Source organism: Artemia franciscana, chromosome 4 (genome assembly GCF_032884065.1).
Source record: "Artemia franciscana chromosome 4, ASM3288406v1, whole genome shotgun sequence".
Lineage (NCBI taxonomy): Eukaryota > Metazoa > Arthropoda > Branchiopoda > Anostraca > Artemiidae > Artemia > Artemia franciscana.
Window position 1 is genome coordinate 23,450,945 of NC_088866.1, and position 15,535 is coordinate 23,466,479.

Sequence of the window (15,535 nt, forward strand, 5' to 3'; positions counted from 1 at the left end):
CCAGCCATGAGTGTAAGAGCGTTTGGCTGCAACCATAAAAACCTGATGGTTTGGTGGCAGGTTCAATAAGATAAGGCTGAGAGAGGTTGTGAAATGTTCCTGAAAACACACAATATCATATCTTGAAAGAAGGTCCTCAATAAAAACAGACCGGTTTATGGAGATTTCCATTTAAATTCCATGTTGCAACTGCATGCTTAGCCTGGATGGTATCTAGATTCATTTTGGTAGGGAATTCGTATTGATTATTGCTTTATTAGCTGGACATCTTATGTTGTAGCATGTATAGCCTTTCTTTTTGTTTAAGATGCAGAACATATCTCTAGTGCACATATTGTCCTTCGTGGATGTGTGGTCAGAAGCACCACAATGACCACATATAGGTGTCAATACGCAATTAGCTGCTAAGTGACCAACTCCATGGCATGAATAACATCTTTTTGGGAGAAATTTGAATTAATCAGCAGGCAGCTTCTCATAACTGATTTGGACTGAGATTGCAAGATCCTTACTGGTCTCAAAATACAGCTTGAACACTTTGGAGTGCTCAACAATCTTTTCAGCAGAAGATTTGGACTTGATGAACAGTTTTCAGCCCTGTCTCACCTTTCTTAGCTTACTTATTTCGGCTGAGTTGGGGCAGACGCTATCCAAAAACTGCTTCTGGGCAACGGGATTATTGGGAGACTTTGGCATTTTAAGAACGACAGCATAGGATGGCTGGGGATATACTGTTACAGGATTGGTGGGACCTGGGACACTACTTGCTGAAGGGCAGCAGAGGCTCTGTGCTTAAGCTGTAGACACAAAGTTCTTAAATTCTAGACATAAATCATTTACTAAATCACAGATAATGACTATCAACTTCTTGAAATCTACTCCTGTTTTTAGCAACCCGATCCCGTGCAAATGCTAGTGAAACATATTAAGCTTCTTGGTGTCACAATTTCTAATGATCTTAAGTGGGACACACATGTTTCCAACATTGTTAAACAAGCAAATGTTTCACTATCCATTTTTAAGCTGCTAAACAAATTTAAATGTCCTAAGATACATTCCCTCCATGTTTACCTATCCTTCATCAGGCCATTATTGGAATATGCATATCTGGTCTGGCATTTGCAACTTTCAAATGAACTTAGTGACAAAATTGAATCAGTCCAAAAGCGTTTGCTCAGGATCATTTACAAAGAAGGCGAAATTCCATACTCTTTTCTCCTTAAAGCTGCATGCATTACCACCTTAAAAGAAAGGAGGGAAAAAATTTGCCTGCTTTTTGCTAAATCAGTAATTTCCAATCCCTGTACTGAGGACTTACTCCCTGATTTTCACAATCCCATCAGACTCCGACTTCCCTGGTCAGCCTTAGCAATCCCAACTTATTCTCCGATCCATGCTGTTACAGAGAGGTTCCCATCAAATGAATCCAGTTCACGCGCTGTTCCTGAACAGTCCAAAAAAAGAAAAATCTTTTTTGCTAAATAAAACTTGGCAAAAAGCCTCACAGCTAAAGCATCTCATGGGTCATAGAAAGCAATTACATCCGTTCGCATTCATTGCAAATGAGTTTAATCCAATTAGACACAAACGGGTCTTGTATATCCACTGTTCAAAGGCAATAGTTGCTCAATTTTACCACACTTGGCTTGTAAATAGACGCAAGGGGGACAATGTATATATGAATTATATCAAATGATTCAAAAGCATGATTGAGATACATCAGAAAAATAAAAAAAAATTTCTATAAACAAAAAATTTCTTTAAACAAAAAATTTCTTTAATGGCTGCTCACTCTTCTGTTGCTGGTGTATCAGGCAGGTGGTCCCAGAATGTTGAGATTCTTGCAATTTTTTTATAATGTATAGCATTTTCTTTGTAAATTGCCTATTTATTAAAGTGATGTCTCATTATTCAATAAAACTTACTACAAGCTAAAATCTCTCACATATATACCAGGCTTTACTCCTTGAAATTTTTGCCTATATCAAAACAATTCAAAGCATGACTGAGAAACATCAGAAAAAGATGTTTCCTGAATTTTTTACATCTTGAAAATTTAGCATATTTGTGATCCTCTGTCCACAATTATGATGTTTGATCTTCTGCAGAGATTAATACTCTATTTCTTGTTTCAATCTAGTCAATCTTTCTGTGCTTTATAGGGGGGATTAGAAGTTGGAACCATTTTGATCAGATTATTAAAAAGATTAACGATATTTCCTTGTTTAAGAGAGGATTCAAAGAAACCCTTTTTAGTGTGAATGAATTTCAGTTGTTTTTTTTTGGGGGGGGGAGGGGTAAATAAATAGTTATAGTCACTTGGGGAATGATTATAATTGTAAAGTTGAAATTGTTTAGTTGCAAGGTGCTGATTAAGATACGAAATCTGTATTAGTTGTCTTATATATTTTGTCTTTTATTATTTTAGTGTATTGTTGCCACCCCCTGCACAAAATTTTTACTGATTAGGTGGCTGTTGATACTGTTGTTTGGTATAATAAATTTCTCTCCCTCTTCCTCTAAAATAAAAATATTACCCTGACTATATTGATAGAGTCAGGAGAGTGAGCTTTCTTAAATAAGCAAAGAAAAAACAAGTTCAAATTAACGTAATGTTCAACAATAAATATCAAAGATGCAACTGAACTCTATTAAGAGTAATACTATTAAAAACTAAAAATGACAAAAAACATTCAATATCAATTATTATTAGACTTACAATATTATGCCTACTGAGTAAGAGATAATCATTTTATCATCAGACTTTTTTTTTTTTTTTTCTAAGGCTTTGTAACTTCAATTTTTTCTTTATTAATTTTAAAAAATACAAAAATAATATTTCCCAACTGAGAGCACAGCTCTTAAGGCTGGGACAGTGCAAAAATATTGAAAAAAAGATCAACATCTCATCATAATAATGATTCCAAAATTTAACACAGCAAAAAAAAAAAAAAATAGAAAAGAAAACTCGTAAAAGAGAAGTGACAAGGATAAGTAAATAAATAAATATCGGGCAGGAGGGGCATGGGAGGCCATCCCAAACACAGGGACGGCAAAACAAAACACACAAAGAAGAAGATCAAATAATTTAATTTTCCATCATCAATGGTGAATAATCAAAATTTTAGCAAACAATCCTTAATATTTGCTTTTTTAAATTTAGCTGAGATTTTTGGGATGGATCAAACAGAATTTTGTCATTCAACTTATAAATGTTTGCAATGAAGGGTATTTGGTACCTAATCGAAAACCTTGACCGTTCAGAACTTCAAAAGGAATTTGGTACATCCCAGACCTCCAACAATTTGAATAAGGAAGTAAAATTAACAGAGATTATTCATAGATGATTCATAGAGGATTTGAAAATTCCATATGGAAGTATTTAATACTCGTATATTATTTAAGTCTAACAAATTTAAGAAAAGGAATAACATTTTAGTTTCCGAAACATTTTGAGTTTTTGATGGTCGATATAAAAAATTTCCAAGTATTCTTACTGCCCTATTTTGTAGTACCTGTAAGGGTTTTATATGCTTCCAAAATGTAAGATATACAACTGAGCAGTAGTTCAAATACGAGGCAATTAGGGAGTGGTAAATTATTTTTAAAATGGTAAAAGGAAAAATGTTCTTCTCACAATACATTGACCCAATATTTTGAGCAAGTTTTTATTTTAAATACTCAGTACGATTATGAAATGACGAAAGGGGATCAAGAAAACTCCTAAATAACGTTATGATTGGACCCTACAAATTTCTTGATCACCAACCTGAAGCTCCTGACAAGAAATCTCTCAAGTGGCACGTTTTGAACGACCACAAACTATAAAATTAGTTTTTGTAAAAAACAGTAATAGATTATTGGAAGTAAACCATCGATTAACTGAGCTAACACATATAGTCAGATTTCGATCAATGTTGACGAATCTCCAGCTTTAACTGTACAGTTAAAGCTAGTAACTGTTCTCTAACAACTATATTTGCAAAAATTTATTACAATAATTTCTAGAAACTGTCTAATGAAAAAAAAATTGTTGACGCCTAATTTAAAAGTAGTAATAATAATAAAAATAATTTATTTATAACCCACAAAGTACATTAAACTGTGGAGTAAACACACAAAAAAAGAAAAAATAAGACAAAAAACATAACAACATAAATAACATAGCAGCATAACAACATACAACATAAATAAATTACCTCCATTCAAAAAATGGCCAAAGAGGGTCAAAAACACCGATCATTTGCCGAGTTTTAAGACATATATCTTTAGATAAATGTTTCAGTCGCGAGGGCACATCAACGATGTCAAATTTAGAGACGACTGTATGATTCCGATACCACCGAGGCAGACGCAGCAAATACTTGCAATACTTAAAATATCCTGAGTGTATTTTCTTTGTATCCTTCTTGCGAAGGAGGAAAGCAAAACCAGAAAGATAAAAAACGGCAGGGGCACAAAAACTAGAATAAAGACGGCATAGTCCATTTTGGTTATACCGACCACGATTTGGTGAAATTTTCGCGTATCCAACCCGCATACTTTTCAGCACACTGGACGTAATAGCGGAGCAAGTAGACGAAAGTGACGTGGAAAAAGAGAGACCCAACCATTTAATAGTTGCTGAACATGGTATAGTTGAAGAACCCAAGCAAAGAGGTGATGCTGGTGGAGGACTCCCAAAACACAAAAACTCACATTTGGAGGCATTAACTGAAAGGCCTACTGTGGATCTAGTCTAAAAATTTGAAAAATGTGTTTTTATTGACACTGTTTTACTGGATAAATTTCAAAATTGATCCTAATTGCATGTGCAGATTTAACTGAAGAGTAATTGGTAGTGACAGGGTCAAGCATGGCTTTCTTTGTGAGGTTTTCAGAAGGCTAAGGAAGGTACGCCAGATTTTTCTGTAGGTATTGTCTATTAAAAGGTACAAGTACATTGAGTGAATGTCTATCAAAAAATAGATTTTGAAAAAAAAGAGGCTTAATACCACTTTCTTAGGCTATAGTGAAAGAAAGACTAGGATGGCTAGGTCATGTTTTCAAGATGAAGGATGGTAGTTTTCAAAAATCTTGTGTTTTGGCCATTCATATGGGCAGTTCATTATTGACTGGGGTACAAAGAGATCATAAGAAAGTATTTAGACAAAGTTGAAGCTTAATGGGAGGGAGTAAGGAGTAAATCTTTGGACATGTTCTGATTGAAGAGGAGCATGTACAGATTTGTTGGCATTAAGTAGCTTGGTGCTGCAATAAGTTGTTTGTAGTAGTAGTAAAACAGCAATATCATGATTCATTTCAAATTATTTTTGGGCTACTCACGGAATAGCAGTGGACAGCCCAAGACCAAGGCCTTGTATTCTTTTACATTCACCAACTGTGATTATCTTTTTTATTTTCTTCATTACCATTTTTTTTTTGTTATAATTAGCTACTGTGATTTTAGAATCATTAATTAATTAGCAATGTTAATTTGGGTCCGAAAAGACTTATTTTCTTAACTGATTCAGGGCTAAAAAGTTCGAATAAAGGAGTTCAGTTTACTACCAGTTTTTTTTTCAATTTTAGAGATAAACCATGTTCTCCAAGTCTATTGGTCCAAATTGCAAGAAAGTCGGTGGAAGAAGTCATGCACAAGATAAGTTACCCAGATCAACAGGATGACAAAGGTAAGCCTTCTGCCTTTTCTTTAAAAAAGTGCAGTCACTCAGTGCAGTAAGAACATTTATTTCTGGATCAAACCTGGAATTTTAAGTGACACCATTTTGCTGTAAGAAAAGATCTATGGCAATCACAGTCCTAGATAGGCCGAATTTGTATTCAAAAGCCAATAAACATAGTTAAAAACAACAAAAACAAATATAATAGAACTATCTAATAAAAATCAAATGTCAAAAAGATTGCCAAAAATATAAAAAAAGAATTAAAACTTAAAGAATTGAAAAGAAATAAACTAAATAGAAGCACTGGGACTGTGATAAAAAAAGAAACACATAATTTAATAAAAAAAAAAAACTATTAAAGGAAAGCTCAAATTGTCAGGTAAAAAGGAAGTAAGGATAGTCTGCTTTTCGACAATGGTTTTTCAAAAAATTAATATCGATTTTTATTTAGAAAGCATTTCATATTGAGATTTATTGCAATTGACCTTGTTATCTTCTTTTTGTAAATATTTTCTTATAATTATTAATTTCAGGAATTGAACCTGTTCATTTGATGAAAACTGTTCTACAATCTGTCCATGATGTTTGTCACAAGTTACTAGAAAGCAGTAATTTGGAGAATGTTTTAAGCACATCTTCATTCCATCCTTACTCTGTACAGGCTATTAAGAATACAAGAAGACGAATGGAAGATCGTCATGTAGTAATTCAGGATATGAATGGTCTATTTAACCTCAAAGTAAGTTTTTAAATTTAACACAAAATTAAAATTAATTACTTAAATTGAAATTATTTAATTGTTTAATTAAATTTGACTAAAATTAATACTTTATCATAAAAACTATTTTTAATTCAGGGTTCATTTCATAAAAATTGTTATCATAGTTAATTCCAATGCTGCAAATAATTTATGTTACTTTTTAACATAGTAAACACCATATACAACACTAGTAAATCACATTAGTAAAAAAAGGAATAAACGATTCACTGAAACTAACTGATCTGCAGCACATAAGTTCCGGATTGTTGATTGCAATGGTGAGGGGTAGTAAGGGCCACTCTACTAGTGCTAACGGTACTGAAACTTGCAAATCAGCTGGTACCTGAGTTCTTTAGGGTTTGGGATTTATAGAGCTGCAAAGGACATGGTGCATAGAATGATTTCTATTTTGGTACTGTTTCTAGTTTTTCGTAAGGTAGTTGACGCTATGCGATTGTGGTCTTTAACCTGGGAAAACGTATTCTAGCAAGGGGCTTGTATTGTTTGTGTTATTTCGTTTTTCTTTCCTTAATGTTTTTACTCCGCTTAATTTGTCAAAACAAGCGGGTAACAAATAAATTATTATTATTATTATTATTATTAAAACGTGTTGAAATGGCTCTTCATTGATGGGAGGGGCTCCCCAAAGAATGGTTTGGAGGATCGTTCCTAGAACATCTGGAGACTAATGATCTAATAATTAACATTCCGTTTGACGTTATTGCAAGGAAAATGACGTCCAATATTTAAAGGATTAACTTTCAACGTCTCTTTCAATCAAAGGAAATAGTATATTGATGTGGTAAATTTGATATGTTGGACTCATCAAGAAATAAATTAGTAATTCTTTTGATACAGAGACCTCATAAAAAAGTAGATTATTGTCATTAATGCACTTTATTAAAACATAGCTTTTACTAAAAGCCTTATTCTCGGCTTTATAGGATTATGACCTCCTGGGAGGTGATTGAGAATATCACCATTAATTTTACCTGGTTCTTTTTTCAGCAATGCCAAAATGAGCGATGCTTTGAGCAGCATATTCCTTAATTCCATGGTAATTTTGATTTTTGGTCTAACTGCAGATTACCATGTTGTCTTTGGATGTAGTCAATGACAGTCAATTTACTTAATGGGTGTTGAAATTAATGGGTTGTGTTAAAGAGAATTTGATTGCATGCACAGCTATTATCATTATCGTGATTATTTTTGTTCCTATACAGCAAAAAACTCTAAACTTCTAGTAGTTCATTTGGAGGGTTTTTGCCTGCAGATGGATCAAGAATGACATATTCTTTGAGGTATGTGAAAATTAGACGACGCTATTGTTTGAATGGAAATACTGGATTTGCTGAAAATTTAGATTACAAGTTGAAAATCATAAAGTACAGTTATTATTATTGCTTATTAATTTACTTAACATTACTATTAATGTTATTTTTATTACCACTATTATTATTGTCTTTAAAATGCTAAGGTATAGTCTGTTTTTTGAGGGGGAGGGGGAATGGTTTCTATAGATGGATCAAAGATGACATATTTTTTGAGACAGTTGCTATTTAACCATCTACATTGTGATTACTGTTAAATTTGCCGTTATAATTTCTGTTACATTGCTGTTGAAATAAAAAAAAATTACAAGCTCCTTTAATTTTTTTAAATTCAATACTTATTATCTATGAAATTTTTGAGGCATTTTTTTTAGCCTAGTGACTTCAGTTAACTGCTGGAATTGTTTTTTTTATGGGACTAATCGCAGGAGGAAGGCATAACTGTGTTCAGTTATGCCTTTGATATAAATAATGTGCCTTGAAGGTTATTGATTAGGGAACTGATTTGAAGGCAAATTGTGGGCCTTTAGTACGAATTCAAGACTACTAGTGTCATTGACAGGACAGTATTTCTTTGTAAAACTAAAAAAATATTAATTCTCATTTGGTGAATTTCTATTTTGATCCAAGTTAGATTGGATCCAAACATCCTGAAAATTGTTTCTTAGTATAACAAGCATCGCCGAGTTAAAAAATGTGGAACAATCTACCTGTTGTTCCATTTTTGTAAAAGTGGTTCTGTTCTCTTCAGCCAAATGTAAACCAGAACTAGAAGAGAAAAAAAAAATATTAGCTATAATTTTGCTAAGAAATGCTAGATGGTGCTGATGTATTTTCTCTAAGAGCTGAACTTGACTTACCTCTTTTTTCAGTTTCTCATACTGTTCTGTAACATGACCTTAACATAGGTAATATAATAATTCTTATATTGTTACAAGTACCATAATGTCTGCGAGTTACTAAACAATTTTTGACAGTCACGTGGTACAACTGCAATCTTTTGCACTGCAGGAGGCTTGCTCGTAGGTAACTATGTGTAATTTAATATAATAGTCGTAATTTCTATAGTCAAATAATAGTGATATTTTCCCAGACCTCGGTGCCTGTAAGCTACTACGCAATTTTCGATGGCCACGGTGGCACAGATGCAGCATTTTATGCTGCAGCTCACTTGCATTATAACCTTGTTCATTCACCCTATTTTCCTGATGACATACCTCAAGCAATAAGGCAAGCTTTTAAAGAAACTGACCAAGGTTTTCTTGAAATAGTAAGTTTTCTTTTAATTTATGAATTTTTTCTCATACAGGAGTATTGAATTTTAAAGCCGTCAGAATAGGAGTAATAGGTAATAAAATGCATTTTTTATTATATACATTTATATTTATATTAGGTATTTTCATTTCTTTTTTAATATAAAAATATTTTGTTAATTTGATCAACAATTATATGTTATTTAATTGTTGTAATCTCTAATTATATTAGAAGTTACTCCTGAATTCGCACGTTAACCCTCTGTACTGAAATTCATAGATGCAGATAAGTTTGACCTTTTTTATGAGCAGAGAGGGGTAAGTTTTTTCTGGGTCTGAGAGTGGCTTTAGAACTCGAAATGTACAATTTTACCGTGTTTTTTGTGTTTCTTTCTTATTTTTATTTACAGCTTTTTACTTTTTGAAGGGTTGATTTTAGATCGATCTTCTTTTTTTTGGGGGAGGGGGGGCATTTCCCTTATCTCCTGTTGTAATGTATTTTGCATTTGAAATGCAATTGTTATAGATTTTCTGTGATTTCAAATTTTCCTCAAAATAAAGTACAGCTATAGCTATTTGAATTCTGTTAGGCAGGAGAAGTAGTAACACAAAAATGGAGTTGTCAGTTCATTTTATGAAAATCATTATCTTACTGGTGAAAAAAAGTACTGAAAGACGAAAGACAAGTAGCGCACTCAAAAACTTTGTTATTCTTGGTCATTTACTAACCTCAACTTATTTTAGGCCCTCTCAATAATTCAATAACTCATCGTAACGCCTAACGGTCTACAGCGGTGTATAGCTGTGTTTATTCCATGACTATTCTTACCTCAAGATCCCCCCCCCCTTGTGGGAAAAGGCCAGACTTGAGCATCTGCTCTCAGGTGCTTCTGACGCCATTTTTTTTTGTTCAAGACCGCTATATAACATTGCATAAGGCCAAATATACTTTAATGGTTCTTTCATACTACGCTGTTGAAGCATAGCATAAGACTTTATGCAATCTTTTGGAGTACATTTTGCCCGTAACGTAGCCAGTGGGAAGTGTACTTAGAATTTACATTTTGTAAGTTTGTGCTAAATTATGGAACAGTCAAACTCAAAATGAAGTTCCTAGATAAATAATTAATGAACTTAGAGAAGAAACTAGTAAATTTTCATAGAAAGTCTTCCATGCTTGATCAGAGCTTGAAATCTCCTTCCCATAGCTTCAATTTTTGAATAATTTGCGTTTGATGATTGTGAAGATTTGGGACTGCGATTATGATAGTATGGATTTTTATGTTAACCTAGTGGAAAAGGACTTGTTTAAGTGTTAAGGTTATACTTAACGTAACTTAGCTTAGTACTTGTTTAAATCACGCAAGTAGTTTGAAAGCTATTTATTGTCTTCTCCAATGATAATGTAAGTAGTACTATCTTTGATGAAACAAAAAATTTGCTTGTGTCTTTCATTGAAATGACTAAGGAACAAAAATCTAAAAACTAATTTTTAAGTCATATTTCTTTCAGTCACTAAAGTGTGGCACAACAGCGCTATGTGCTCTTTTGTATGGCAACGACCTATTCGTTGCCTGGGCTGGTGACTCTCAAGCTATTATATCTCGCAGTGGCGAGGTGCAAGTATTGGTGAATCCTCATCGGCCAACTAGAGAGGTAATTTCATTGCTTCTTTTTTCTTTTTAATGTGTTTTTACATTGTATTAAACCCATGCAGATATTTTACGCTGGAAGAACTTTACTTTGGGGGTTTTTTCTGTGGGGGAGGAAATTTCCCATGTAGGGGCGCAGGATTTCCCGGCATTATTTGAAAACTATCGGAAACTGACTAGAAAAACAAGTTTTCTTCAAGTAATATTATGGAGCAATATTAAAACTTAAAGCGACCATAAATTATTCCGTAAATCCCTGTAGGAAGGTTTTCCCCTTCTGAGTACCTCAATCTTTACGCTAAAGCTTGGCTCTTTGTCCCGATTCTTTAAGAACAACCTCTGAAACATAAAGATCGCCTAATTAAAGCTAGAAGATTTTTAAAAGTTCTAAAATATCTTAGTGCGAAAAGTGAGGTATTGACGAGGGGGCAACTCCCTTCATATACGGAATTACTTTCAGTTGAAAAAACCTGTTTTTTCTTCATTCATTCAACTTCAGACATGGGAGTGGAAGTGCCCTTGATGTACTGGAATATACCATAATTTAGTTTTTAAAGTGTTCGGAGGTAGCCTATTGACCGTAAACCATGCTACTAGTCTATCGAATGCTAGAGTCGAATTATTTTTAACATGGTCTTCATAAGTTCCAGAAACAGTATAAGCTGTGTTATGTAAATTTTTCCTTTCGTTAATCTTCAGGAGGAGAGCGGAAGAAGGTTAGCAGATGGTTTTATGCCAATTATCTCAGATACAGGAAAATTGTAGACACGAGGTTTAGGCGTGATGGCACAAATTTTATTTTTTATTTTCCCTCTCTCCTCCGAAAGACAATCTTCAGGAATCCTTTATAATGTTGAGAATATAAGAGTGAGAGAAATGCGGTGAGCTCCTTCAAAACCACGTTTTCCTTTTTCTTTTTTTTAAGGAGGTTATGAAAACCTGGTACTAATTTTGGAAACTACTCGTACTCAGTAATCTTGTTGAAAAGGCCAGGCAAGGGCTTTGATTAATAACAAGAAGAAATGGTCTGTCAATAGGGCAAATGCTTGTTTTGGTTAGTTGTTTGTCTCCAACGGGGAAATAAAAGGGAAGAAGCAACAACATTATAAATAAAACCTCGAGAAAGGTAACCCGAGAATCAAAATAAGAAAAAAAATGGCCCTTTTCCGAGATTCATACGGCTTAGTTTTCATGTTGAATGCAGCCATTTTGTTTTCCCTGTCATACTTAATCTATTTTCGCTACAATTTGGAATTTATATTGGAATGTAATATGCTTTAACTTGCTGTGATTGATATCATCGCCCCTTTCTTCTTCCGGCATGAAGCGAAAAGAATTCTATTTTTAAGAGATGTGGTGCCTCAAAGGTGCAGGATTTACCAAGGAGGCAAAGTTACAAATAACATCCCCCAAAAAAACCGGAAGCACTAAAAAAGAGGAAAAAAATCCATGTTATTCTTGGGTCACACGTCTTTGTTTTCTCATTGAAAACGACCGGTTTTGTGTTTTCTGACGTATGTCATCTGTTTTCTGCTGCAACTTAATGTGAGGTGATGGTTTAACGGACACATTAGAATATAGGAGGCATAAAGTAAGCATACTCTATGATACGATAACGTTGTGACGATGTCGTGTAGGTAAAACCATCGTAACGATGATATCAATTGCATCGCCCTTTTCTTGTTCCGGCATATAGTGAAGAGTTCAATCATTAGAAGATATGGTGCCTCAATGGGGTGGTGTTTACCAAGGGAACAAAATTATTAGTAACATTCCCTTAGTAGCCCGTGAAACTAGATTAGAAAAAAAAATCTGTCTTACACTAGGTTTAAACTGCTTTGTTTTCGCGCTAAAATGGCCGTTTGTGTTCTCTGTCAGGTCATTCCGTTATGATCTTCCGTTGCAAGTTCATTTGTCTCGACGGTTTAAGGGTTGTATTGAAATATATTGCGTTTCAAGTTAATGTGGTTGATATTAGTGCCATTTTTTCGTTCCAAGATGAATGGAAAAGAGCCGAGGAGGCATGGTGCCTCATTGGGGCTAAGTTTACCAACGAAAAAGTAGATGAAATATGTTTCTAAATTCTTTACTTGTTTTGGGATTTAAGAAGAAATCGCCCATTTTTAAAATGCATATTTGTTCGGTCTTACGGATATTTTTGACGGAGTAAATTTAAAGGTCTGGCATTGGTTATTTCAAACTAAGATTGCGTAATCTAGGGTATATTTAATTTTCAATTTGAAAATTTAAGTTCTTTTTCAGTATTGTATTGCGTTCTTTTTTTTAGTCCGTTCAATGCTAAAACTAGATGGGCTTTAGGATCTTAGTTTCGAAACTTCATTTTATTGCGTAATTCGGAAACCTCATTGATGGATCTCTGTTTGGATGGTTCCAGTTCTTTTTTTTTTTTGGCCTTCCATTTGAATTATGGCAGTTGTCATCAGCGTCATTTTATTGTTCCAGGATGGAGTGAAAAATTTGCTTCATAAGCAGACGTGTTGCCTCATTAGGACGTTGTTTATCAAGGCAGCAAAAATATAAATAAAATTCGCTTTTTTGGTAACTAGAGCTAGAGTTCACAACTCTGTCGACAATATTTCTTAAAATTGAGACTGCATTAGCTAAATCATAAGAGAGGAATAGCACTATCTTACCTAATCAAACGAACGATAATTTTATAGATTCATTTTTCTTTATTTATCTATAAATTTTTGTCGAAAACGACAATATAATTTCTTTTGATAATTGGCAATTTCATATGTAAAAAATAATCTAGATAAGTCACGACATAGTAAAATTAGTTTAGGGCCTCAATTTTCCAAAAAACTTTTTCATATGAATGATTCCACGAATACTTGGAATAGCTATAATAAATTTTACCGAAGAAAAGTGTTTGTGCCTAATATTTTGAAAAATATATTGCAATTGAATTTGATTGTCGATAGTATATACTAATTTGTCGGCGTAAATATGTAAAAAGCTTTATCGAATAAAATTGAATTAAAATTGTTTTGCGAAGGAGATAATTTTTATTCGAAGCCATATATTGAATATGATAATTTATTAAATATACCATACATTAAATACAACCACATATTAAGTATGGTAATAAAAATTGGTACAAAATGACTATTTCTGTTCTTCCTTCTGTGTTTGAGGATTTGCACATTTTCATAATTTTCGTATCGGTCTCGTGAGCATTCTTGGTCAAATAAAAGTAAAAAAAAATCGAATTTTGCTTTTTTTAAACCATTATTAACGACTTGGGCCGTATGTAATTTCCAAGAAGAAAGCACTAATTGTTTTTACGAAATATATATTTTCTATGTTTTTTTTTATTTATTTTAATTCTTTACAGACACCTCCTTTGAGGCATAATTCAAAAACCTTTCCATGAAAGGATCTCGGCTTAGATGGTTCGATTTTTTTCGCTTTTTAAATTACGTCAGTCGATGTCATCACCCTTTGTTCGTTCCAGGATGAAGTGAAAAGAGTCGAGTCATTGGGAGGCATGGTGTCTCATTGGGATGGTGTATACCGCGTCAATGGAATGTTGTCTGTGTCTCGAGCCATTGGTGATAAACAAATGAAACCTTTTATATCCTCTGACCCTGAGATTACTAGGACAAGTTTAGACGGTGCAGATTTTTTAATTCTTGGATGTGATGGCTTATGGGATTGTGTTAGTTTTGAAGAAGCTGTTGGAACTGTTGTTCAAAGCTGTAAAAAATCAGGTATGTTCAAATTGATTTCCTAGGGCTAGAATGTATCATGATTGGCTATTTTGTCAACCAATGAGGATGACGGGCTATCCATTTTAGCTTTGTTTTTCAAGGTGTGTATCAGGGATATACGCAGGGGCTCTGGCTCACCCCCCTGCGGGATCCTATTTTTTTAGTTTCTGGGCACTTTATTAAATTATAACGTAAACTTATAAAAAATAAACTTATAAAAAATTTAAACTTATAAAAAACTTAATAGCTTAAACTTATAAACCTAAACTTATAAAAAATCATAGCTTAACAAATTATTAAAATAAGTTTTCTTTTTTACCATTGTCTCCTCCCAAAATTTTTATTATTATTACCCCCCCCCAAAAAAAAAAAAAAACTTCGTGTGTGAAAAGAAACTGGGTATAGTAGAAATGAGACAAGTTCCTTTGATCTCCAAATACAAAAAAAAAATCTGCTACTCAGAAGAGTAAAAAATCCTATTATTAAAAATGAAAGCGTGGAGTGGCCAGAACATGAAAATTCTTCCTTAAATAGTTATAAAATATAATACGTCTGCCCCATAGTTTCATATTTAGTCACCAAAAAAATTTTCTGGGTAGTTTTTCTGGATAGGAGCCAAAAAAATGTTATTTACTTTTTCCATTTGGAGATAAAAGCGTTTTTTTATTCCATTTCGTCTTAGAAAATATTTTTTGCAGAAATTGACTTTTTTTTTCATACTTCACTAACGATTTATGCTTTATACTAATGAATCTCAGCTATTTCGTCTTAGAAAATATTTTTTGCAGAAATTGACTTTTTTTTCATACTTCACTAACGATTTATGCTTTATACTAATGAATCTCAGCTATAAAATTTCATATAGAGATATCAGCCAACCAACTGCTTTGGTACTAACAATATAATATGGATGTCGTAGAATTCCCTGTAATTGTTTGTTGGCTTTTTTTCTAATATTTGATCTTTACTATCATTTGAATAGACTTCTTTTTAATTTAATCATAGGCAGTAATGGAAGTAAGGAAAAAATAAATAGGTGAATTGTATAGCATTAACACTAAATTTATTTATTTTATCGAATTCATTTTATTGTTTTATTACATCAGGATCGAACACTTTAACTGGTGATTTTGAGCCCC

General features: G+C 33.2%; 1 protein-coding gene across 4 annotated transcripts in view; it reads left to right on the top strand.

Annotated features, from left to right (window-relative positions):
* LOC136026171 (uncharacterized) overlaps positions 1–15,535 on the top strand; it is a 149,493-nt gene that overhangs the window by 3,392 nt on the left and 130,566 nt on the right. For all 4 annotated transcript variants that reach the window (XM_065702492.1, XM_065702493.1, XM_065702494.1 and 1 more), the window contains exons 2-6: positions 5,572–5,672; positions 6,200–6,405; positions 8,851–9,027; positions 10,523–10,666; positions 14,141–14,396. In XM_065702492.1, the coding sequence (XP_065558564.1) occupies positions 5,572–5,672; positions 6,200–6,405; positions 8,851–9,027; positions 10,523–10,666; positions 14,141–14,396 (884 nt within the window). The remainder of the gene's footprint in view (positions 1–5,571; positions 5,673–6,199; positions 6,406–8,850; positions 9,028–10,522; positions 10,667–14,140; positions 14,397–15,535) is intronic.